Below are 25,091 nucleotides of genomic sequence, written 5' to 3'. Positions count from 1 at the left end.
ATTATAAATAATGGCATTATTGTAAGCTTAGCGTATGCTCATTTAGTATATTAAATGCAGCAGAACATAAATCAAGACAACCGATTTGAGCAGGACTGCTTGGAAGAGAGAAGGGTATATCTTGATAATGACATGGGCTGAAAGGAGCATGGCCTTTTAAAGTGTTAATTCTGCCTTTAAGATGTTAGTACCAAATTTCATTTTTTCCATGGAGATTTGCTCTGGGGCTAATATATTCTTTCAGGAGCCATGAGGCTTGGCACAGAACTAACCTGCAACCCCAAGCTATTTTTTCCAAGAGTTCTTTTAAATATATATTAAACCCAACGCTGATTCATACTATTCTTAGATGTGTGTCTGGCCACTTATTTTCAATCAAGGCAGATGTCCTTCATCAGCATGCATGCGGTCATCTGAAGGTTCTGGCCTTGGCGGCAATTTACTACACTGCATCTCAGCCTAAGGTTGGGTGGAAAATATATGGCCAGCAATACTCCTGAAGGCAATGTAAGTCAAAGCTTAAATCAATACTATCAGAATGCTACACGAGAGAAGCCCCATTAAAGGGCATTGCACCTTGCATGCACTGAATTCTTACGGAAAAGAATCCGTCACTGCAACTGCTGCCAACAGAAAAGTATTAATGGCATGATTTGAAAGGAATCTACAAGTCTTTATTATTATTTCCCTCCTCTTATTTATTGGTTTAACTCCGGTTACATTATTTGAGATACAGTAGTAAAAGGCTGTTGAGATTTATTTTTGTTATTTACTCAATTACGCATCAGTTTAAAATTCAAAACCACAGCAGAAAACCACGCAATGGAAGCATGGATTAAAAATGTCCTCTGGCTTATTTTTTCTGTGCTTTGTTTCAATGCAGTGTTATAGTGTTTTTTTCCATTAAATAATGAAGTGGCCCATCACTAGATTAATATTTTATTTAAAAGTTTTTAAAAATTAAGACAAATTTAAATCTGGACTAAAAAAAGCAAAGAAACTCTGTTAAATACCCCCCAAAAAAGACTGATATGATTTCTTGTACACTTTCCCCCCTGTCATGTGTCAATCATTCTGTGCCATCAAGACTGACAGTAATGAAACTGCATTCAGGTGGGAGATCATGTAGGATAGTTGCTAAGAGCTACAGATTATAAAAATAGTGAGTTTAGACAAGCCGTTCTCAGTTTCAGTCCTAGCCTACCTTGCAGTTGTTAAGGAAAAAACAAATTCAATTGAAATAAAATTATATTAACCAAAAAAAGAGTTATTCAACATGGTGAAATTCCGGTGGTTTAGACTTCAAATCACTTTATCCCAGCCAGCGTGGCCAGTAGTCAGGATTGAAAGGAATTCTAGTCTAAAACATCTGGAAGACACAGCCCGCTTCCTCTGGTAAGTGCTAAAAACTATTAAATATTGTTCAGGTAAATGTGCCACTTCAGTCAGCCCTAGGACCTTACATTTCTTTGCTTTGAGAACAAAATGAAATCACAAAATGTGGTCAGTGTTAAAAACTGACCTTGAATAAAAAGAACTCTGCAAACACTCATCTGACTACAAATTTACTTTTTGATATGAGTGTGTAGAAAGAATGCCCATGTCTGTGAGTCTGCTTTGATGTGAGCTCTAAATAAAGGAATGTCTAAGAGGAGAGTGTCTGGCTCTGATAATCATGTACAGTAGAGGTTTGTCAAGCATCTTTCAGACTCCTGCATTGAAAGCCAATGACATGCCAAAGGAAAATAAGGACCTGATATCTGAGCTCAGTCATTTACAATGACAGCTTTGATGCACATTCATTCAGGCAATGCACTTGTCCAAATTGGTATCTGATATATGACCATCAATACAATCAGTTTTGGGGGCAGAGAAAGAGCAGCAAGTATCCGGAATACTGAACGAAAGAGAAAAAGGGGGGAAAGTAGGTTGCAGTTGACTAGATGACACCTTTCACACAGAAGACCTTTCAGAAAATAGTAACTGCCACAAGCTGCAGAAGGAGCAGCAACTAGAGTCACATGAAAGCAGGGAAATGCCCACATCTAAAATTGGAAAAACTCTAACCCTAAAAGGCTTCATTCGCAGTAACACAGTGCCCTCTCTGGATGAGAAACCTGGCAATAAAGCAGTGAACATTAAGGACATTTTAAACTCATGTTAAGACATACCATTTTAACACTGTATTAATATATATTTTTTACAGAAGCATGTTCTAGATGCTGTCACAAGGCATATATGGTACAGTTCTCCAAAATGATTTTCTGTAGGGTGCACTGTAATGCGATAATGTAGTGGGGACACCATTTTCTCAAACCGGTTTAGGTTTTCTACCCATGCAGACCTGAGGTTTAAGGGGCCTAAAAAATTCAGGATGAGATTAATCAGATGAGATGGGTGATTTCCCTATCGAACTATCCAAGACCATGAGCTCTAGTCAAAGAATTTCCTTTATTCATTATCGTTTGAAAGAAAAAGAGCCAGCCTTGTTTTCACTTGAAAGGAAGCTCATCTGATATTCCTGCACTACTACTTTCCCCCCCCCTTGCTCTGACAAGCAAGGGAATACATGCAATGCTCACAGGACAGGATCTGATCGGAAAGGTAATTTATTTTTGTTTTGCTTTTTTCAGCCATGTGTCACTCACTTTGACAAAAGGAATTAAAAACATCATTTGTCAGAAAGATACTTGAGTCCCAAAGAATATCTCCATTTCCTGTTGCTTTCTTCCCCGAAATAAATGGGCTTTTTCATCATTATACATTTAAGACAATAAAAAGAAAAGGAGACCTCAAATTAAAGGTCTAAGAAATTTGAAAGGCCTGCCCCTAACCTACAAATAGAAAGGTCAGGAGAGCAAAGCAAGTAAACATCTCTTGTATTAAGCTTTGACTTCATTCACAGCTGTGTCCTGTGAAGGATAAATGAGTGGCAGAAACACGTTAAGGGGGCACTGCTATTTGTTTGAGAAGAAGGCATGGTGTGTCATCATTTACTAGCTGGGTACACCTAGTGAACTAGAATCAGTACACCAATGGAAATTATGCAGATTACTTCATTTCTTATGGAAGTGCTTTTAAATATACCCTTTGTATCTGGCTGGATAATATTTAAAGACATCTTTCTGTGCAAGTGAACTGATTTTGTGAATAGCCTACAGATGCACAAGCCCTCATAATATCAGGAGGTTTGGTGGCTTTTTAGTTAAAAGAGCAGACATGATAGAAGTTTATAAAACTATGCAAAGTGTGGAGACTGAGTAGAGAAAAGTCGTCCCCCCCTCGTCTCTCATAATACTAGCACTTACTGAAAGAAGCTGACCACATAAACTAATCCAAAGCAGGAGTTTCTCAGTGAACTCATTTTTCTAAATCATTTCCAGCTTTTTGATTGCAGTGGACTTTATACCCTTTGTGGGAAAGCTTAGAAATGACCAGAATGACCAAAAACTTAACACACGTCATCAGTTTAATGACTGGTTGATTTCCAGAAATTTAAAATGAAGTGTAAATTATTCAAATGCAATACTGTTTTCAACTCCTTTTTTTAAAGACCTATGTGGATTTTTGTGTGTGCGTGTGGTGGTGGGAAACAATAAAAGATTTAACATACTGAAATTTGCATTGAAGCAAATGGATGGACAGAGTTTTAAGAAATATTTCCATAGCGGTTACAGAAACTGACCACTCTTTGGTCAATTTACCAAAATAAGTAAATAAATGTTAAAACATGTTTCTAATCTGTTCCCCACGTTGGGAGGGAGAAAAAAAGTGGGGTGGCTTTTGGTCTGTCAGATGCCATCCCAGCCCATTTCAAGCACTGTAAATTTTGATAAAGGTTTATCACTTTCAACAGAGGTTATAAGAGTGGCTACTCCCCCCCCCCCCCGCCGCCAATAAGTTCAAAGTATAATCAGGTTTCTTTTTCACCTATTGTGTAGGTGGGCTGGTTATTAATTTATTTATTGCATTAAGATTGCAATCCTGTGCTCACTTACCTGAAATTCTATGGCACTTCCTTCTGAGTAAATCTGCATAGGCATGTGCTGTTTAATTAGCATGAATATTTAGAAACTTCTTAAGCAGGTTCTCAGAAAACTTCTGAGTGAGATTCTGACCTCCCAGAAGACAAGGATATAGCAACATTTCAAACACATTAAAATGTTTCTGTCTCCTTGCAGTCACCTTCCTGCTTTTTTATATATAGAGAGAAAAAACTTAAACCAGAAGATTCTCAAACACTTGCTAGTGGCTTTATTTCCTTAGCTTTTCTAGATTAATATGACTGGGGTATTTGAATATTTTTTTCCAGGATTTGGGTTTTTTTGGGGGGGGGCGCTAAAGGGAACGAATTGTATTGAAACTTTCTTATATGAATTCCTTTTCTGTACTGCTCTTACCTTTGTGTCATAATCTTGTAGGCATCAGGGAGGAAACATTCTGTGTTCTCCATCTGGAAAGGGTCAGCATCACAAATCTTGTCGTCTGTCCGTCCATAATTAGCACTCTCTATCATAATGACATCACTTCCTGGACACCGAAGATCGATGGAGTAGCCCTCGCAGGACAGTTCTCTCCTTACTAAACCAAATGGTAATGCTGCTCGACTGAAACCTAAAAAGAAATTAGAAAAAAAGACGTTAAGTTACAAAGCTATATATTTGGGGGTGGGGGTTAAACTCTTAAGAGCCACAGCACACGTAATCATGGGGAAACTGTTCTAATTGTAACTATCATGGAAACTGTTATTGTCCAATGTAGGCTGCATTAATACATGTTTCATACTAGATATGGAAGACATAGCATGGAGAAAATAAACATCTTGTTCACACCGTTCCCAAGTCATGCTTAAAAGTAACAAATGTTCAAAACACATTACCCTACAAATAAACACATGGTCGGAGCTCATGATTATTATTTTTTTAAGTTATAAACTTCAGAGTGTACAGGAAATGGCCAAGAGAAAACAGGGCCTTTCTCAACCCTACACAAGTCAAAACTCTGCAAGGACAATGAATGGAATTTTCACATTAAAGTGCGGATTGGCGGCTGAGTGGCTGGGTCACATTCTGGACAGCAGGTTTACAACCATGCTTACAGCCATGAACCATGCTTAACTAGCTGTACTTTGTGTTCTACGGCTGCCACAATTAAATTAAATTAATTATTTTTAGCAGATGTTTATGATTGGCTTTCTCTGTCCCTGGGACTGGGTCAACTGTTGGACTGACTTTATTTTAAAGTCGTGCACTGAGCAGTAAGTCCCTATTTATTTTCCCTGTGTCCCCCCCCCCCCAAGCCATTGAACTTAAAACAGCCTGCAATGTTTATATAGCAAGCCCTCACACAGCTTTCCTTACCCCCTGACTCAAAGTAACAGAGGGGCAGGGCACCTACCTGTGAAAAAAACAATAAAAAGTAACAGGCTTAATAAACTCTGAAACCTAAAACCAGTGTGGGTCTTAATCCTCCTCCAGTTTCCTCCTCCCCCTTTCTGCTCTTTTCATCTTGGGATTCCTTGTGCCTGTATTGTGCACTTTCACATCTATTTCTTCCCTTTGAAAATAATAGTGTTCCTCTGAAAATTATTGCCGATTTTATTAAGACAACAACAAGAAGAAGAGTTTGGATTTGATATCCCGCTTTATCACTACCCAAAGGAGTCTCAAAGCGGCTACCATTCTCCTTTCCCTTCCTCCCCCACAACAAACACTCTGTGAGGTGAGTGGGGCTGAGATACTTCAAAGAAGTGTGACTAGCCCAAGGTCACCCAGCAGTTGCATGTGGAGGAGTGGAGATGTGAGCCCGGTTCCCCAGATTACGAGTCTATCGCTCTTAACCACTACACCACGCTGGCTCTCCCCCCCCCCCCCGCCCCCGGTCAAAATAAGTTGTGATCATTCATTTAGCTGCCTGATGTAACTCTCAATACCTATCCTGTAGAGCTACATTTTGACTCTGCATAACCAGTTCTGCCTCCTTCAAATGTGAGGGGCTCCACTCTCCTCTGACACTTGGTTGGTTCACACATCAAGCTAAGTGAAAAATGAGGAAAGGTGCTGGACTCACATACTAAATCCAAATGGGAAGGTTCAACAGTGATAGGGCTCCAAAATACTTGTGCCAGTCAGGACTCTCAGTAGTAGGCTAGGTGGATTCAGCTTAAAATAGAAGGAGTCATCTCTCCCCCCCCCCTCTCTCTCACATGCTAGGAAGCAACAATCCAATCCAATGCACATCTACTCAGAAGGAAGCCCCTCTGAGCACTACTTCTGAGCAGACATGCACAGGGCTGCTCTCAAGTTTGATTCAGCTAAGGCTTTTAAGATACCCACATGAAGGCCGTGCTTTAAACACTGTGTGACAGTACAATGGATAAATACATTCAGCGCAGTACACAGCAGGTTCACATCGGAGCCAAAAAAAAAGCTGAGAGTAAGAGGATAGCTCTTTACGGATCTACGCATTATGCATTTCCGTAGCACTTTCTTATACGCGAAAAGATATGGAAATCCCTTTCTTATACAATCCTCGCCAACAACCCTGTGAGGGGAATTCGACTGAGAGGCTCTGGGTCCCCCCCCCCCCCACCTCAAAAAAAGCCACTTAATGTGCTTTGTAGCTCAGCCTAGATTGCAATCCTATCCTACATTAAAACCCACACACCATTTATTTTTGCTGCATACATTCTTTTCATGAGATATATCAGAAACTGGGGGGGAAAGAAATTTTCTCCAAAGAGTGGCAGCATCCGAACAGGAACTGTGTAACTGCGTATTTCTAGAACTGGGAGAAAAGAGGCCAAACCAAATTTAGAATGCAGTGGTGCAGCATTTGATGTCTGGGCACGTGATGGTGGTGTGGTTTAGAAGAAGTAACAATCATCGTAATTTAGAAACCAAATGTTCACATGTTTTTGCTCAAAGGTTTGTCGTTATCGGTTCAACTCTTGAATGAAAACTGCAGGAACAGAGGCAGCTGAAGGGGATCCAGGCCAGATCATCCAACCACTTTCTGATGACGTCCCTCTACATAATATTGCCAGTTTGCATATGCATGGCCCATAGGTACAATAGACGGCTTTTTTGTTCTTGCATAGAATCTAGATGTTCTCTAACATCTTGCAGCCTGTCTCTCTGACCAACCCCTCTTGATGTCATTCATCTATAGCTCAGTTGGTTAGAGGGTGGTGCGGATGATGCCAGGGTTGCAGGTTCGATCCCCATATGGGAGGGCTGCATATTCCTGCATTGCAGGGGGTTGGACTAGATGATCCTCAGGGTCCCTTTCAACTCTACAGTCATTTGATTCTATATCATTTGCTGATCTGTTGCAGCATCAGTCTGGTGTCATGGTCCTCTCTGATTTTATTAGTTAAGTGCTCTGATGAAAATGCTTAGTATTTGTGCAGTGCTTTGAGGGTTCAAGGACGCAGGTGGCGCTGTGAGTTAAACCACAGAGCCAAGTCTTGCTGATCAGAAGGTCGGCAGTTTGAATCCCCGCAACAGGGAGAGCTCTCGTCGCTCGGTTCCTGCTCCTGCCAACCTAGCAGTTCGAAAGCATGTCAAAGTGCAAGTAGATAACGGTGTTTCCGTGCACTGCTCTGGTTCACCAGAATGGCTTAGTCATGCTGGCCACATGACCCGGAAGCTGTACACCGGCTCCCTCGGCCAATAAAGCGAGATGAGCGCCACAACCCCAGAGTCAGTCATGACTGGACCTAATGGTCAGGGGGTCCCTTTCCCTTTCCCTTTGAGTGTTCAAAGCAACCCACACGACTTATCTAGTTGAAATCTTTTCAATAACCCAGTAAGGTAGCTATTATTATCCCACATATTGCAGTTGGGCAGACGGAGGCTGAGGAAGGGTAGCTTGCTTAAGGCTACCTAGTGAATTCATGGCAGAAGTATGAGTCTCGATTCATAATTGGTTTCAGCCACTATGCTGCCCCGGCTTCATGAAAGCTTTTTGACAAAATTGCTGGGAATCAAGGATATACTTGTGTCGTTATCAGGCTTCCTCAAACTCAGCCCTCCAGATGTTTGTGGCCTACAACTCCCATGATCTCTAGCCAACAGGACCACTGGTCAGGGATGATGGGAATTGTAGTCTTAAAACATCTGGAGGGCCAAGTTTGAGGAAGCCTGTTCTTTGTGAAGCAGACTTCCAAGATCAAGGAGGAAATCTGCTAAATTTAGTTATTGTTGAACTCAGATTTCCATCAGCCTGAGCCAGCTGCTGCATTAAAAATGATCAGGGATGATGGGAGCTGTTGCCCAACAACATCTGGAAGCAACCTCTTTGGCTACCCTTGAGCACATCTAATTGGTGAAACTCAATCAGCAGTTTTGGAATCTCTCACAGAAAACAAGTCAAGTGCCTTTGCTACTGGCAAAAAATAAAAAATACAAACTAATATTTTTTAAGAGCAGAAAGTATATTTTTGAATTCCATATCCATGAAGGACAGAATTGCAGTGTGAATCAGGGGTTAGATAGTTCTGTCATCCAAATTTCTCCTATACTTTCCCAATAGTTTGGGAGAGGTTGTATAAAACAATATTGTTCCTACATTCCAAGGTTAATTCAAAATAAAACAGATGATAGATAAAGAGTTAACTATAGTTTTGTCCATTTTTAGCAACCAGCCACCTTCAGTTTAAATATCATTATTATTTATTAAATTTCTATACTGCCCTTCATCCAAGGATCACAGGTGGTTTAAAATTTAAAAACACACACAAAAAATACTCAACATAGTTTTTGCCTGGTGCAATACATTCCAAATGTTCTGTGCCAAGCCTTAATAGAAAATAAAAATCATAGAAGCTGAAATAGATAAAATGGAAAAAGGGCACACCAGTAAAAACAGTAAGTAGATCTAGTTTGCTTATGAAAAGCTGGAAACGAATTTGGTAACACACCAATTAGTTCACTGGTTTACTCAGGCGCAGAATACAGCAACGTAGGCGTTTTGGATGCAGCGAACATGGGTGTAAAAGATGGAGCGGGAAGGGTAGGTACAGTTCTACTCTTTAACCTACATTGCAGTCTGTGTTCTATATCTGGGTAGTTCAAATATAGAAAATAGTAAGGTTCAGGTCTGGTCAATTCCCTAGCAAGAGGCAGCTCCTTCCCTGCCTTCCTGCCTTTCTGTGTCACATTTTGGAAAGAGACGAATTATGTGGAATGATGCAGTGTATACAGCAGCAGAAGCAATCCCTCTATAAAATCTTCGCCATGTCATCACCATCATTAACATATGCAAAAAAGAACTGCTTATAAACAAAAGGTCTTCCAGCGAGCACCAAGATCCTTATATTTTAGTCTCCGTTTCCACACACACCCTTTACCGATAAAGGCAAAAATAAGCATTTCTAGAAGCAAAGTGTAATTCAATCCATCTTGCAACCCTGACAATAATAAAAATAAAAAAAAAGAACTGGTGGGAGGCCCTGTGAGCAAAAAAAAAATCAATATTGCAGCTTTGTGCCGTGCAAATGTGAATACTGCCAAATAGCAGTGCTTAGGGTAAAATGAACTGCTCTGCTCCATTTTGTCCTCTCTGAACAAATGATTTTAAAAAGACAGCTTTTGGGGAGGGGAGGGGGAGCTATAAAATGTCAAGCAACAACGCCCTGTGCTTTAGGAAAGCGCTTGGAATAAATACTTCCCGGCAACAGGTGCAGTGAAAGAGGACTGAAATATATTCACATGCAGGAGATAACTCCTGGTAAACAGATGTGTTGCTTCACAACAGAAATTAAGAAGCCCAATGCCTAGCTGCCAGTCCTAGTAACTGCACAATTTCAAATCCCTTCAGATGCTCAGCCAATACTTTTGGCCACCAAACCACTTTCTAGATGTATCACCAGCCGTTAATATTTTGAAAACTCTGTTTATTATTATTGAGATCGTGTATGTCAAGTGCGCTGAACACACCCAATGACACATACATCATCTTTAGACTGCAGAGCAAAAGAAAACAGGTGTTTCTAATGTTTTTAACCAATTGAAGTTGGGTCTTCAGCTGTTTTTGGACTGCAATTCCTATCCTCCCTGATCACTGGTCCTGCTGGCTAGGGATGATGGCAGTTGTAGCCCAACAGTTCCTGGTCCAGGACAATCAGATATGACTTCTAGAACAGCTGAACATTGTCAAGTAAGATCCTGTTCCATGGCAGAATATGCTGCCATTGATTATATATTTATTTTGTGTATTATATAACTGTCACTTATTTTACACACACACACATGTGAATTCTATTTCTATGTGTTAAAACTGAAATAAAACTTAATGAGAAAAAGAAATAGTGAGCATTCAACATATAATGTTCTCTTGCATGCTTTTTTAAAATGTTGCATACCCTACACTTCGTTCAATAAAATAAATCAGCTTTTTCACTCCCAACCCCCCAGCTCATTCTCTGAATTGCCGAAAACCTCCATAAAAAGACACTGATGGTGGATTATTACTTTGTGCTCCAGATAAACTTTTCTGCACAGCTCGTTTTTATTTAATAAGAGCACGTCCACCGAGGAAGGAAAAGGCGGCTAAGATAAACTGCTTTCCCACAGTAGACTTAAAATGAGCTTCATGATCAGTTAAAATTGTTCTCGGAGGTTTAGCAAAATGGCATTCTTTGTTCCATTTACCATCCCTCTTTGCTTTAGGTAACTAAATGGCTTGGTTCTTGGAAAATCAATAATCTACATTAATCAAAGTACAAAGGCGATAATAACAGCTTATGCCCTCAACCATTTAAACTGTGAATAGTAACAATAGGACCTGTAGTGAGGAGGAGAACTTTCACCTTTGGATTTCCCCCCCAGCAGAGACAAATAAAAGTGGTTGTGCTGTTTCAGGCTACCATCAATTTTGCTTACTGTTAACAGTGAGAAACCTTTGGGTAAAGCATAAATCACAAGAGTACGTCTTTTCTAGAAATCTGACATTATTCCAAAGGACATAATGCAAGTTACTGGAGATAGCATGAGCTCTATTGGAGGATAAATGCATACCGCTTCCAAGAATGAAACAGTGCCTGCTTCTTCTTTTATCTTTTTGCTCTCAGAAAAGAGCATTTGCAAATATCACATTCCCCACCCCCAAGAAAAAATAGAATGTTTACAGTTGTCTTTCTGAGAGTCTTTGGAAACCATGAAACATGATGACACAAGTTGCAATGGTACATGTTGGGCAGCGTTTCAGTTCTATTTGTGAAACAAATGAGATGCTCGTGAAAAAGGGTTATTACATTACCAATCACAACAAAACAAACTACAGGGAAAGGAAGGCAAAATGTAGTGTTATCAGTATCTATCTTTCCACTAGACAAAATATGAAAAGTGCAGCTTTTAAATTTTCAGCTCTGATGAGTGGTCATGTGTCCTAGCTTCCAGAGAGGAATCCTCTGTCTATCTGATGGGCTGTCTGGTTCTGGTTCAAGGCTGGTTTAAAAACAGAGCCATAAGAAAGGAGAGCAGGGGCCTCTCAGTTACCCACCAATAACAATTAGCATCTGGACACAGTCTTCCCTTTTCTGGTCATGTGCATTGTATTTTGATTTAAATTATTGTATTTTTTCATATTTACAGATACACATCTAATTAGCATGCACACACAGTTTATGCAAATAAATTTCTTTTCCCCTCTTTTGGTTCTTTTAGAACCATAGAATCGGAGAGTTGGAAAGGACCCTGAGGACCATCTAGTCCAGGCATCCCCAAACTCGGCCCTCCATATGTTTTGGGACTACAATTCCCATGATCCCTCACAACTGGTTCTGTTAGCTAAGGATAATGGGAGTTGTAGTCCCAAAACAACTGGAGGGCTGAGTTTGGGGGTGCCTGATCTAGTCCAAACCCTTGCAATTGTCCCATATGGGGACTGGATATGCAACCTTGACATTATCAGCACCATGCTCTAACCAACCAAGCTATCCATAAAAGGATAGCTTGGTGAACAGTAACTGGCTGCCCTGGTTCGGATTTCAGAGTAACCATCTTGGGTGATAAAAGCCCCAAGAAGGCCCAGGAAAGATGCCTCCTGTGTTGGCTCTATACTATATACTAAATCCCACTCTTGCTACTTATTACAGTCCTATGAGGATCCCATTCATACTCCACCAAAGGACATCAAAATTTATTTTTATCATACAGGAATTGCATGCAGAAGAGTAGAGAGGGCTGGAGGAGAAAGAACATTGCGCTCCATTACTCTTCTGTGCTCAGCACAGAAAACATGTGGGTTGCAGGAGAAGGGAACCCCCTTCATCTAAACCCATGCTGGAATACAGTAGGCTGGTGGTACAGATTTGTAACTGCTGTTGCTTTCTCTGCCAAGCCCCAGCATTATTGGGGGGGGGGGGTCTGCAGGCTAGTAACTCTTATGGACTTATTTGCAAGGCTGAGCTACACTTATGCAGTATCAGCTTGGTTCTCCATGAAGCCAGTAAAAAATAATTAATATTTAATATTATTTAGATCCATTAACTTACATGAGATTAAATCAGAGGCTTACTGGTTCGTGGAGCAAGGTGTAACTGCTAAAAGAATGAAATAATCAGGGGCATCTGCAAAGGACTCTAAGAATGACTATGAAACAGTGATCTACCAAAAAAACCCAACACCCCTATTATTTTCTCAGACTACGAAGCCAAAGTTTTCCATACTTGGTAATATTTAGGCTTGGTTATTGCAATGTGTTATATGGGGTGCCACCTTTGAAAAGGGTTTAGAAACCCCAGCTTGTTCAAAATACGGCAGCCAGGCTGTAACATTGAAGGGACCAGAATGCTAGTTTCAAAGTATTTGTCCTGTTGCTAGTTTCCTCCTGCTGGTTATCTTTTTAAAAGTTGTATTTACTATGTATTACTATGTATTATTGTTTCTTTTAAGTTGTAAGTTGTAACCTGCTTTGTAGATTTCTTAAGTGGAAAGTATGTATGTATGTATGTATGAATAAATAAATAAATAAATAAATAAATAAATAAATAAATAAGGCTCTGTAGCTCTGTGTGCCTTCCACAGTGCTATAAATGCATATGTAAGAGCAGATCTAAAAACACACAATATTTTAAATATGCTCATCCTGCCAAGTCATATGATGTCTGCCAAGCGGCTGCAATCCAGAGAACCACACATGTGCTCATTTAGGATTTCTTGCATTTTTTCTGGGATGGAACATCACCTTGCACATGCATAAATGGGCTGTCTGGATCATGGCCAGTGAGGGTAACCAAGGAATCACAAGACAGGCCAAAATTCAACACATGGCTACAGACATTTGAAGCCCTTACTGAATTCAATAATACGGAAGTATGCAGAACTGCGTTCTCCGATTTAGCATCTCAGAAAGTAAGTTTGGGCGCATTTCACAGTGGGTCTCTGAGAGCATCTGTTCATTTCATTCCTTTGCAAGAGCCTTCAGGAAGGAAAAGCTTCTGAGTTCAGAACAGTATCAGAAGAACTGAGACAAGGAAGCGCACAGTACAAACAAAGGGAGATTTTGTATGTGTGTCATAAACAACTAAGTTGTGCACACAGAATAAAGTTTGCTCAAGCAACAGGACCTCACCTGCCTCTGCCCTACATGCCTCCCCTAAATCTGCTCTGGAGACTTAGGGGAACCCCCAAAGGAGGTTTAGGGGGCATGCAGGAGGAGGAGGAGAAGGAAGGAAGCTTCATTGCACAAGTAGACTGTATTCTGCACGCACTTCCCCACTTAGCACTACATTGAATGCCACCCTTTGTGTCAACAGAATTTCCTGCTGCGTTGCTTTCTCTTAACAGAAGCTTGTAGCAGAACGAAAACAAAACCCACACATTTCAGGGTTGTTGTGTGTTTTTTTAACGTTTGTCAAGTATAATTACTTAATAACTGCTTTTGTTTTTGAATTCTCATGTAGTCCCTGTTGGCTTTAAAGTCTGACCAACCACAAAGCTGACAAAGAAATGGGAAATAAGAAAAAAAAAATAACAGCAACAAAAAAGTCTCTCTCTAAGCAAGACTCAAAAAGCCACTGCTGAGTTCATAAACTAACAAAAAAGGGGGGGAGGGGTGCCTTTGTTCCCAGGCTTTACAAACCACATTGGCAGCAAAACCTTTCTGAATCATGAATGAGCATTCTTCTCCTTTCTTTCGCTTAAACTGGGGTAGATTTCGTGGGACATTGAATGTGGATGATAAATAATCTGCCCACAGAAGACCAAACAGCTCACAGCTTATATAGCATATTAAGACTTCAGTATATTCTGAAGACTGTTAGGCCCTAAAAAACAACAACGAAGTTGGGATATACTTAGTCTAAAGCCATGTTAACGGAGACATCTGCATCCCCTTTCGAGTGCTCTACACATTCCCAGAAATGGGGTAAAATCTAAAATGGTAGCTTCATGTTGCCTAGCACACCACTTAACTCGCTGAGTAAAGGAAGGAGGGGAAGGAAGCAGGACTCGGGGCAGAAATTCCTAAAGGTACTTCAGTCACCACTTACGCTAGATACACTGTTGTTTTGTGGTTTTACATTTTTGGAAGCTGCCTAGAATTCTTTGGGCGTGATTTAGATAAACAAACATATACACTTGAGAGGGAACTGCAGCTGACAGGTAGAATAGCAGTTTGCTGCCCTTGTGAGCCCTAGGATGAATTCACATAGAATCACAGAATTGTAGAGATGGAAGGGACTGCAAGGGTCATCTAGTCCAACCCCTGCAATGCAGGAATCACAGCTAAAGCATCCATGACAATGGCCATCCAACATGATAGTATGAAACTTGATATGTCGTGATATGGAAACCCTGGGGTCTGTGGTAGTCCTCTAGGAGGAATGTTCTCAAAACCAATGAAGATACTGCTCCATCAGCTTACATAAAGGCACACAAGAGGTCTAAGATGTAAAGGGACTCTGCTCCTGAGCTAGTCTGCTTGCATAAGAACACAATCCGTTCCGGGGTGACGTTCGCACCCCAAAAAGTCCGCAACTAGAGAGCTGCTTCTGTGCAAGCGCGGAGTGCGCTAGAGCGCTTCTGTGCATACACAGCGAAATCCGGAGGTTTACACTTCCGGGTTTGTCGCATTTGCAAACCAAAAAGACGCAACATGAACCTAACGCAACACAAGGTATGACTGTAGTGATAATTTCTAGTTTTCCTGAAGTCACTACTGCCACTTTATCTTAATTCAAGAATCACAATGACCATTTTTATGTAAATATTGAAACAAACAAACAAAAATTATCCTCTAGAACGGGTTGCTAAATCCTAAAAATCTGAAGTCTGTAGCTACCACTGCAATGGCTAACTAAGCACGTGTGCACATAGATCCTAAAATTAGAAGGCAACACAGAGTTACTGACACTCAAAAGGCATTAACCAAAGAAAAGAGCTTTCTGATAACAATGTGCATCCTGACCCATTCAAATGGCCCTCAAGAATACTATTTAGTAGGCAAATTGTATTCTTACACCACTTTGTCATTATCATAGCTCTATATTCGCCCTAAACTGATACAATTATGGTATACCTGGATCAAGCACACACATACCAACTAAAGGGTGGATTTCCTGGAATTGAAGACTACTCTTGCCAGCGCAGTGGACCTAACTATAGTCAGAATTCCTACAATTGATACTCACTGCTCCCCATGTTAGAAGCCTAGGTTTCAAATTCCCAAAACACAGCACATTCATTTGCATGTTGCTCAACTGAACTGAGCTGAAAATGCAAGTACTCATAGGAGCTGAAGTGTATAAAACGTGAGATTATCCAATAAAGCTCTCTACGGTGTTCATTAAACCAATGACAGCAGCCTCACTATTGTTGGGGGTCATTATTGCAAAACAAAGCATTTACAAAGTGCTGACTCAAGTTATATTTTCAAATGGGGTCAACTTAACTCTTTCTGTGTGCACGTTCTTTTGCTTGCATTGTTCCAAACAAGGATCTTCCTTTTCCTTTACAGTAAGTTTGACTTGCGTGATCCATAATGTGACTATATGCCATAAAATCAAATGAGGTCATGTAATGTATGTAATGTATGTATCTAAGATTTTACAATATCTACTAAAAGGCACCCTTGGTCAATTCCTATGGTGCCTGTCACCTGCAGGTTTTTATGGCAATATAATTATATGTGTTGTGCTATTGGTGCCTAAAATGCCCACTCCTTGGCAATCTGGTTAACTTCTATTCTAGGCAGCATGAAGCTGCAGCTCCCATCAAAATCAGTTATAGGATGGTGAAGAATTTTTACATCATTCTGTTTTTCCAGACGGTTTTGTGAATGAGGAGCAGAAACTTCCTAGATGTTAGTAGGCAGCAACCACAATCTAAAAATGATATTAAGGATCCTAGAAACACCAACCTTTCAGAAGCAGCAAGAGAACAATTTGATATATAGTCCTAGCATTAAATTTACTGTTATTACTTCAGCTACTGCACACTAAGTAGAACATACTTGTGAAAACAGAAAAGGCCTGCAGTAAGACTGAATGGCCAAAGGCCATTTCCTAGTTCAAAACAGGGAGGGGGGCAGTTTGCCTCAAAAAAACAACATTTTATTTGCTGATAAAATGATAAACTGCATATAGGCGGCAGGGCGGGGGGAGAGGAATATTCCACTTTCTTGAATGGAATAAATCTGTATTCAAATAATTATTTGCCTCTCAGTCAGCACGCTCTGGATTTGCCATCATGGGATATTGCTCCCTGGGAAAAAAAAATGTTTCCATAGATCCAGGCTTGGCAGTTGTTAGCAAAGCATCTGCTATGAAGCTCAGCGTAGTCAGGTCCAAAGAGACTGACTGGAATCTTCAAAGTTCATCAGCACAGAAACTCCTGAGGGTTAGAAATCCTGTGACTTAAACATGATGACACAGAAAATCAGAAGTAGCGTGACAAGCATAATCTACAGTTCCTGATTCCCAGCACCACATCTTAATTAAAAGATCACCATTCCTCTAGAGACTCACATGCTATGGTGATACACGCCCTAGAAATATTTAAAACAAAAAGACTCTTCTGCTGGGATTTCACAGTTGTGGGGGGAGTTGCCATAGAGTAGCATGCAGATAGCCTAGTTGGGAAGAAATAAAGGGGAGGTTGGGGTTGGAATCAAAAACACAAACTGTATTGTTTTTGTTAAGTGTGAATCCACTAGTTCTCCCACCCTTCAAACATGATTCTTATTTAACTTGAAAAAGAACAAAAAGTGGAGAACATACTACAAAATGCTAGAGGAAGGGCAGACGTTTGCATATGCAAATAATTCCTAAGGAGTGTGCAGTTGTGAGAACATACTATCATAAACAGAACATCTATCTTTGAGAAGAACACAAAGAAAAGTTTAAAAACCTGCATATGAAACACGAGAAATGGATGTCACAAACAACACACTGAAAGTTTGCTTCAATGTTGTTATGGTCTTAGGAAATTGGCACTTCTTTATTATTATTACTAACTGATCGCTAGCAATAACATCCTATATCGTCTGAATCACCTTCATCCTGTGGTTAATACCCATCATATTTTGTGGCTCTACCACCCAGTCTTCAGATGGTCTAGAACTTGTCGGAGGGTCAGGATTCAGTACTAATCTATAACAGGCGTTGTCGTGCCAATGCTCTAACCTACGCAAGTTCTGCCAGTGTGCGGCTTATTTGCCTGGTTGTTTGTTTACTTTTTTGTTTATTTAAAATGTATTTTATGCCCCTCTAGTACGCATTCAGTATTCAGTACCGCTTACACCAATTAGGACTTTCCCTAAGCCATGACACCTTTGCCAAGCCACACCCTCTGTCCCCAGGCCACAATCTTCATGGCCCTTGCTCTGCACCCTCCTTGGGTGCTTTGGCCTGGCTGGAGTTTGTGCTTCAATTGTAATAATGCCTTTTGGTTGCCAGGATAAGGGAGAGATAGATAGGTGGAAGAAGCAGAAGCAGAAGAAGTTCAGGACCACAATACCTTGAGGTATTCTCTCCCTATAAACCTACTCAGACCCTGAGATCATCTTCTGAGGCTCTTCTTCATGTGCCTCCTTCACAAGAGGTCCAGAGGGTGGCAACATGAGAACATTTCTTTTCCGCAGTGGTTTCCTCTCTGTGGAATGCTCTTCCAGGGAGGTTCAGCTGGCACCATCATTATACACCTTTGGGCACCAGGCAAATACATTCCTCTTCAACCAAGTTTTGTTCTCTTTTTTTTACTATGTATTCTGTGTTTTTTATATTGTAATTTTACGTTGTGAGATCTACCAGTGAATGGCAGAATAATAATAATAATAATAATAATAATAATAATAATAATAATAATAGAAACATGTGACCTTTTCATGGCTGGCCGTCAGTCTACTGTACAAATACAAGAACTGACTCTGGCTCTACTCACTTCTGGTGCCCACAGAAGATTCTTCAGGAGAATGTGGTCCCTGGCTCTGCGGTTTAGACTGTACTATTTAAGAATGTAGGCAGTGGGGGAAACTAACTGACTGACACACTAACACTCTATTTGCGGGGTGGTATTCAAACATGATATTGCTCACCTGCGTTTTAAAGTACTGTAGTACAATTTGCAGGACAGCACCACATACTATTTTTGACTCTCTGGTTTAGTCAAGGCTAACAATGGTATACGGGTATTTATTTCTCAAGGAAACCATGATGTGTGACAGATACGGCTGCTCTGCTCTCATTCTAAATAAAACTAAACTTCTGCAGAAACCATCACATAGACTTCTGATTAGATACATTATTCAGGACTAACAAAGAGTAAGACTGTGTAAAAAAATCGGGGAGATGAGGAGGCAATTTCTGGCTTAGGCATGTGCTGTGGAATACTACAACTTCCAGTGCAATTCCCAGCAGGGCTGACTCCACGTCATTATTCTCAGGCAGATTAAATTCAATTCCTTTCAATTTACTGTGTGGGAGCCTCTTTAGATGGGGAGGGGGGCGGGAGAGAAAAACCCTGTCTGTTCTACTTACGCATAAAAAGACACCACAATGTATCAGTAGGCATGTATGAGCACCGTTGTTAAGCTTATTATCTATTTCTTTGTAATACGTTTGATTTTATAAGCCCGTTTTGTGACTGACTTCAAGCCTCTCATTATTTTTAGAGGCATTCAATCAGTCACCATTACAGCAAATTGACTTGATAATTAACGAAAACAAACCCGTATTTCCTAAATGACAACTTGCCTTCATGCAACATTTTTGAAGGGCACCAACAATAACACTGTGCAAATTTTTAATATTCATTCCACTTTTTTTTGAGAGAGAGAGAGCAATGACAGGTTGGGCAGTGTGGTGGAAATCCCTCATCAGCCATGATCTCATTAGACAGCCTCAGGGCAAGCTACTGTCCTGCTGATCCATAGTTCAGCAGGAGAGCAAATGCTCTTCCTGCAAAAAAAGGCGCCTGGTTCAAGCTCCAACATATCCATTTAAAAAAGCAAAGCAAAAAAGAACAGGTAACAGGTGACTGGAAACCTTCATAGGAGACTCTGGGCAGCTGCTGCCAGTCACAGAAGCCTGGGTGGACCAAAACTCTGGTGCTGCAATATCTTTATTCAATATCTGGTGCTTTCTATCTTTATATCCCCCACCTGCTATTTGAGGACAATAATGCTGACCCATCTTACAGGATTGTTGCAAAGCAGCTGCAAAGAACTTGGCTCTAATTCCCATGAGTCCCGGTTAACATGGCCAATGATTATGGAGGGTGGGAGTTATAGAACTGTAGAGTTGGAAGTGACCACAGGGACCATCTAGTTCAACCCCCTGCAAATATAGGACTCTTTTGCCCAACGCGAGGCTCAAACCCACAACCCTGAGATTAAGAGTGTCATGCTCTACCAACTGGAGGGGTTCCCACACTGCTCTTGTAAAGATAACTGAGGGGCATTTTGAATTCCCTGAGGTGATTGTTCCCAAACTTCCCTCTGCCCTCTGGACCACTTGAAAATGGCTGAAAGTCTTGGTGGACCATTTAATGGCTTTTCTGCCTGTAGTTTAGGAATTGCAATGTGTTGTCCATGCGCTCTCTCTTAGTTTCTTCTGCTCTTTCTTGTTGCTTCCTTCATTTCCATGTCTTGATCCTCCACTCCTTTCAAGCACCAGGCAGTGCTGTTTTCCTGCTCATGACTTTCCCACATCTAGCCTTCAGCTGTGGTTTCATTCGTCTCTGAGGAAGGCACAGCACTCCTTATTCCCACCCCATCACTTTTATTAAGCTCATGGACCATTGATGGTCCATAGACTGCACTTTGGAAACATCTGCCCCAAGTGTTTATAAAACTGCAAAATGTTATTCTCATAGCTCTGTAAAATCAAAGCAGTAGGAAGGGCAGGCAACCTATTTTTCATTCATTATTCGTTCCAGAAAAAGGAGGTCTACAATTATAGCAAGAAGACCGTGCTCTGAGGTGAAAATTCCCACTCTGCCAATAAACACTCTAGGTGTGACCTTGGGCAAGTCGCTGCTTCTAAGCCTAACCTACCTCACAGGGTTGTTGTGTGGATTAAATGAGGAGGGGGATAACCATGTGTGGCACCTCGATCTCCTAGAAGGATGGGATTTAAATGCATAAAGTTGGATTTGATGTAACACCTAGTTTCGTGCCCTAAGGAGACATTAGCTGTATATAAAACCACACAACTTGACAACCGTAATCTCAAGTTAAAATGCTGGACCACTTTATCCAGTGAAAATATGCGGTCAGTTCCAGGTACAGAGGGTAGCTTCTGTATCCTTAGATCTCGGGTTGCCATTAACACTAAGCCAAACTGGCATAGTGAGAACAAGCAAACAGAACTGACTCCTGGGGGAGATTGCATCCACTTTGCTCCTGCCTGGTTGTCTGCTGCTTTTTCCACATTCTGCCTGAGCCGGAGCTTCCAAACGCTCTTTACAGGCAATACAACCATTGGTCTTGCTATTACAAAGGCATGAATGACTCTTGCTAAATCCAAGTTAGTCAGAAAATGGTGCCACTTCCTTGAGAAACAGATTTCATGAAAACCTCAGATTCTAAATCTTAATGGTGCCTTAAGCACAGAATCTAAAAACAAAGCCATTTGAAACACCCGAAAGGAAGACTTGTTTTTCAGCACTGAAGAGAATTTAGACGCATCACTTGTTGCAACCTGTTGCCTGCGAAGAATACTGATGTGTGTGGAGTTCAGGGGTGGGCAGGAAAGACTATACAAAGATGGGGAAAAGAGATCTCTATTATCCTTGGTACATTAACAAGCCGTCAGTCAGCATGCTACCCACTGAGTTTGAGCTGTGTCTTGTTCTATACTCACATTGCTCCTGGATGGGAGGAGAATGGCCACCATATCCAATGCATGCTCAGCCTCAAAGAAAAATACAGCTAGAAAAAACTACAATGACACGAAAATCCCTGTGTAAATTCTGCCAGCACCCACCAATCAGGAACTATGCTGACACTTCCCTACTGTTCTACACATGGAGGGAGCTGAAAACCTCAAAAGGAAGGGAACATGACCCCATACCTACCTACCCCTCTTTTATAGCTCACCCATGGCACATAAGATGACACCACAGCACACGTAGTTCATCGGCATGCCAGCAACAATTCAGCTAGTACCAGTCTCCAGGCATCACCACTACAGAAAATTTGAATCCCTCATGCTGCTCTTAAGTACAACACGCAAAGGAGCACTCACACAACACAGCACTCACCTCTGCAGAGAACTCACACAACCATCTAGGGTTCAAAGACCTTCCCGGGGAGGAAAATACATTTTCCCCCCACCAAGCAGACAGGTGAAGGGACATGGGGAATAAGGGGAACCGCAAGCTCACAGTGACAGCACCTTCCTCCAGTGGTTCATTGCACAGATCATGGGGCTGGGGCCTTACCATTGAGAAGAAGGGGCCTGCTCACCTTTTGCATGAAGGCGGTGACAGTCCTGTGTGAGTGTCTGGAGGCGGTTGGAGGATGGATGGCGGCTAACAGATTGAGATTGAATCCTGACAAGACAGAAGTACTGTTTCTGGGGGACAGGAGGCGGGCAGGTGTGGAGGACTCCCTGGTCCTGAATGGGGTACCTGTGCCCCTGAAGGACCAGGTGTGCAGCCTGGGAGTCATTTTGGACTCACAGCTGTCCATGGAGGCACAAGTTAAATCCGTGTCCAGGGCAGCTGTGTACCAGCTCCATCTGGTACGCAGGCTGAGACCCTATCTGCCTGTGGACTGCCTCGCCAGAGTGGTGCATGCTCTGGTTATCTCCCGCTTGGACTACTGCAATGCACTCTACGTGGGGCTACCTTTGAAGGTGACCCGGAAACTACAACTAATCCAGAACGCAGCAGCCAGACTGGTGACAGGGAGCGGCCGCCGAGACCATATAACACCGGTCTTGAAAGACCTACATTGGCTCCCAGTACGTTTCCGAGCACAATTCAAAGTGTTGGTGCTGACCTTTAAAGCCCTAAACGGCCTCGGTCCAGTATACCTGAAGGAGCGTCTCCACCCCCATCGTTCTACCCGGACACTGAGGTCCAGCACCGAGGGCCTTCTGGCGGTTCCCTCACTGCGAGAAGTCAAGTTACAGGGAACCAGGCAGAGGGCCTTCTCGGTAGTGGCGCCCTCCCTGTGGAATGCCCTCCCACCAGATGTCAAAGAGAACAACAACTACCAGACTTTTAGAAGACATCTGAAGGCAGCCCTGTTTAGGGATGCTTTTAATGTTTGATGTATCATAGTATTTTAATATTCTTTTGGAAGCCGCCCAGAGTGGCTGGGGAGGCCCAGCCAGATGGGCGGGGTATAAATAATAAATTATTATTATTATTATTATTTTGCATACCTTGGGGAAGAGTCATGTCAGTGGCAAAAAGGAGATGAGCTCTTGGGACTTGAAACCACTGCAAATTCCAAAGCACAATTTCCTAACTATTCAGTTGCAGCAGCAGACAGCAATCAGACATATCATGGGCATTTCTCTCCTTCCTCTCGTACACAGAAACACAGGAATAGTCAGATAAGCCCTGGCCTCATGAAACAGCTCATGTTTTACATGCTGGTGATCTCGGGCCGAAATAGAGAAGACAAACCCCAGGTCAAATCCAGGGTGTGTTTATATTAATACTCCCCTCACCCCACACACCTAAGTCAAATCAAAAAGAGAACTACATGGAACAATAGCCTGGATACAGCTTCTGCTAACCAGCCCATGATGGACCATCAGTTCTGGTGGTCACCAATTTGGATGACTTTAAATGAGGACTACACATAGAGTCATAGAAATGTAGAGCTGGAAGGGACCCTGAGGATTATCTAGTCCAACTCCCTGCAAGGCAGGAATATGCAGCTGCCCCATACAGGATGGTCTTGGCCTTCCTTGAGAGGCTCACGCAGGACCAGATTGTGAACTACACAGGCCTTTAGCCTGATCCATTATCTCCCTGATAGGCCGTCCCTGCCAGTAGGTCCAAATGCCTATCGACCTCCTTATCCCTTTCCCCGCCAATGCCAACTGACTGCCTAAAACAGCCTGGCAAAAGTACTCAGAATCACAGAATCACAGAATCATAGAGTTGGAAGAGACCACAAGGGCCATCGAGTCCAACCCCCTGCCAAGCAGGAAACGCCATCAGAGTACTCCTGACATATGGTCGTCAAGCCTCTGCTTAAAGACCTCCAAAGAAGGAGACTCCACCACACTCCTTGGCAGCAAATTCCACTGTCGAACAGCTCTCACTGTCAGGAAGTTCCTCCTAATGTTTAGGTGGAATCTTCTTTCTTGTAGTTTGGAACCATTGCTCCGTGTCCGCTTCTCTGGAGCAGCAGAAAACAACCTTTCTCCCTCCTCTATGTGACATCCTTTTATATATTTGAACATGGCTATCATATCACCCCTTAACCTCCTCTTCTCCAGGCTAAACATGCCCAGCTCCTTTAGCCGTTCCTCATAAGGCATCGTTTCCAGGCCTTTGACCATTTTGGTTGCCCTCCTCTGGACATGTTCCAGTTTGTCAGTGTCCTTCTTGAACTGTGGTGCCCAGAACTGGACACAGTACTCCAGGTGAGGTCTGACCAGAGCAGAATACAGTGGCACTATTACTTCCCTTGATCTAGATGCTATACTCCTATTGATGCAGCCCAGAATTGCATTGGCTTTTTTAGCTGCCGCGTCACACTGTTGGCTCATGTCAAGTTTGTGGTCAACCAAGACTCCTAGATCCTTTTCACATGTACTGCTCTCAAGCCAGGTGTCACCCATCTTGTATTTGTGCCTCTCATTTTTTTTGCCCAAGTGCAATACTTTACATTTCTCCCTGTTAAAATTCATCTTGTTTGTTTTGGCCCAGTTCTCTAATCTGTCAAGGTCGTTTTGAAGTGTGATCCTGTCCTCTGGGGTGTTAGCCACCCCTCCCAGTTTGGTGTCATCTGCAAATTTGATCAGGATGCCCTTGAGTCCATCATCCAAGTCGTTGATAAAGATGTTGAATAAGACCGGGCCCAAGACAGAACCCTGTGGCACCCCACTAGTCACTCTTCTCCAGGATGAAGAGGAACCATTGATGAGCACCCTTTGGGTTCGGTCAGTCAGCCAGTTACAAATCCACTGAGTGATAGCATAGTCAAATCCGCATTTTACCAGCTTCTTTACAAGAATATCATGGGGCACCTTGTCAAATGCCTTGCTGAAATCAAGGTAGACTACATCCACTGCGTTCCCTTCATCTACCAGGCTTGTAATTCTGTCAAAAAACGAGATCAGGTTAGTCTGACATGACTTATTTTTCAGAAATCCATGCTGACTATTGGTGATCACAGCATTCCTTTCTAGGTGCTCACAGACTGTTTGCTTAATGATCTGCTCCAGAATCTTCCCTGGTATTGATGTCAGACTGACTGGGCGGTAATTATTTGGGTCCTCTCTTTTCCCCTTTTTGAAAATAGGGACAACATTTGCCCTCCTCCAGTCTGCCGGGACTTCGCCTGTTCTCCAGGAATTCTCAAAGATGAGTGCCAGTGGTTCTGAGATAACATCTGCCAGTTCTTTTAATACTCTTGGATGCAGTTCATCTGGCCCTGGAGACTTGAATACATCTAAA

At 42.0% G+C, this 25,091-nt stretch overlaps 1 protein-coding gene across 23 annotated transcripts in view; it reads right to left on the bottom strand.

Moving 5' to 3' along the window:
- The window catches only part of ADGRL2 (adhesion G protein-coupled receptor L2), a 249,524-nt gene that overhangs the window by 82,259 nt on the left and 142,174 nt on the right, over positions 1-25,091 (bottom strand). For all 23 annotated transcript variants that reach the window (XM_081865672.1, XM_081865664.1, XM_081865663.1 and 20 more), the window contains one exon: positions 4,401-4,614. In XM_081865672.1, the coding sequence (XP_081721798.1) occupies positions 4,401-4,614 (214 nt within the window). The remainder of the gene's footprint in view (positions 1-4,400; positions 4,615-25,091) is intronic.

This window comes from Podarcis erhardii, assembly GCF_964252035.2.
Source record: "Podarcis erhardii genome assembly, chromosome: 6".
NCBI lineage: Eukaryota > Metazoa > Chordata > Lepidosauria > Squamata > Lacertidae > Podarcis > Podarcis erhardii.
The sequence above is the reverse complement of the archived record's forward strand: the minus strand, read 5'-3'. Positions and strand labels throughout refer to the sequence as shown.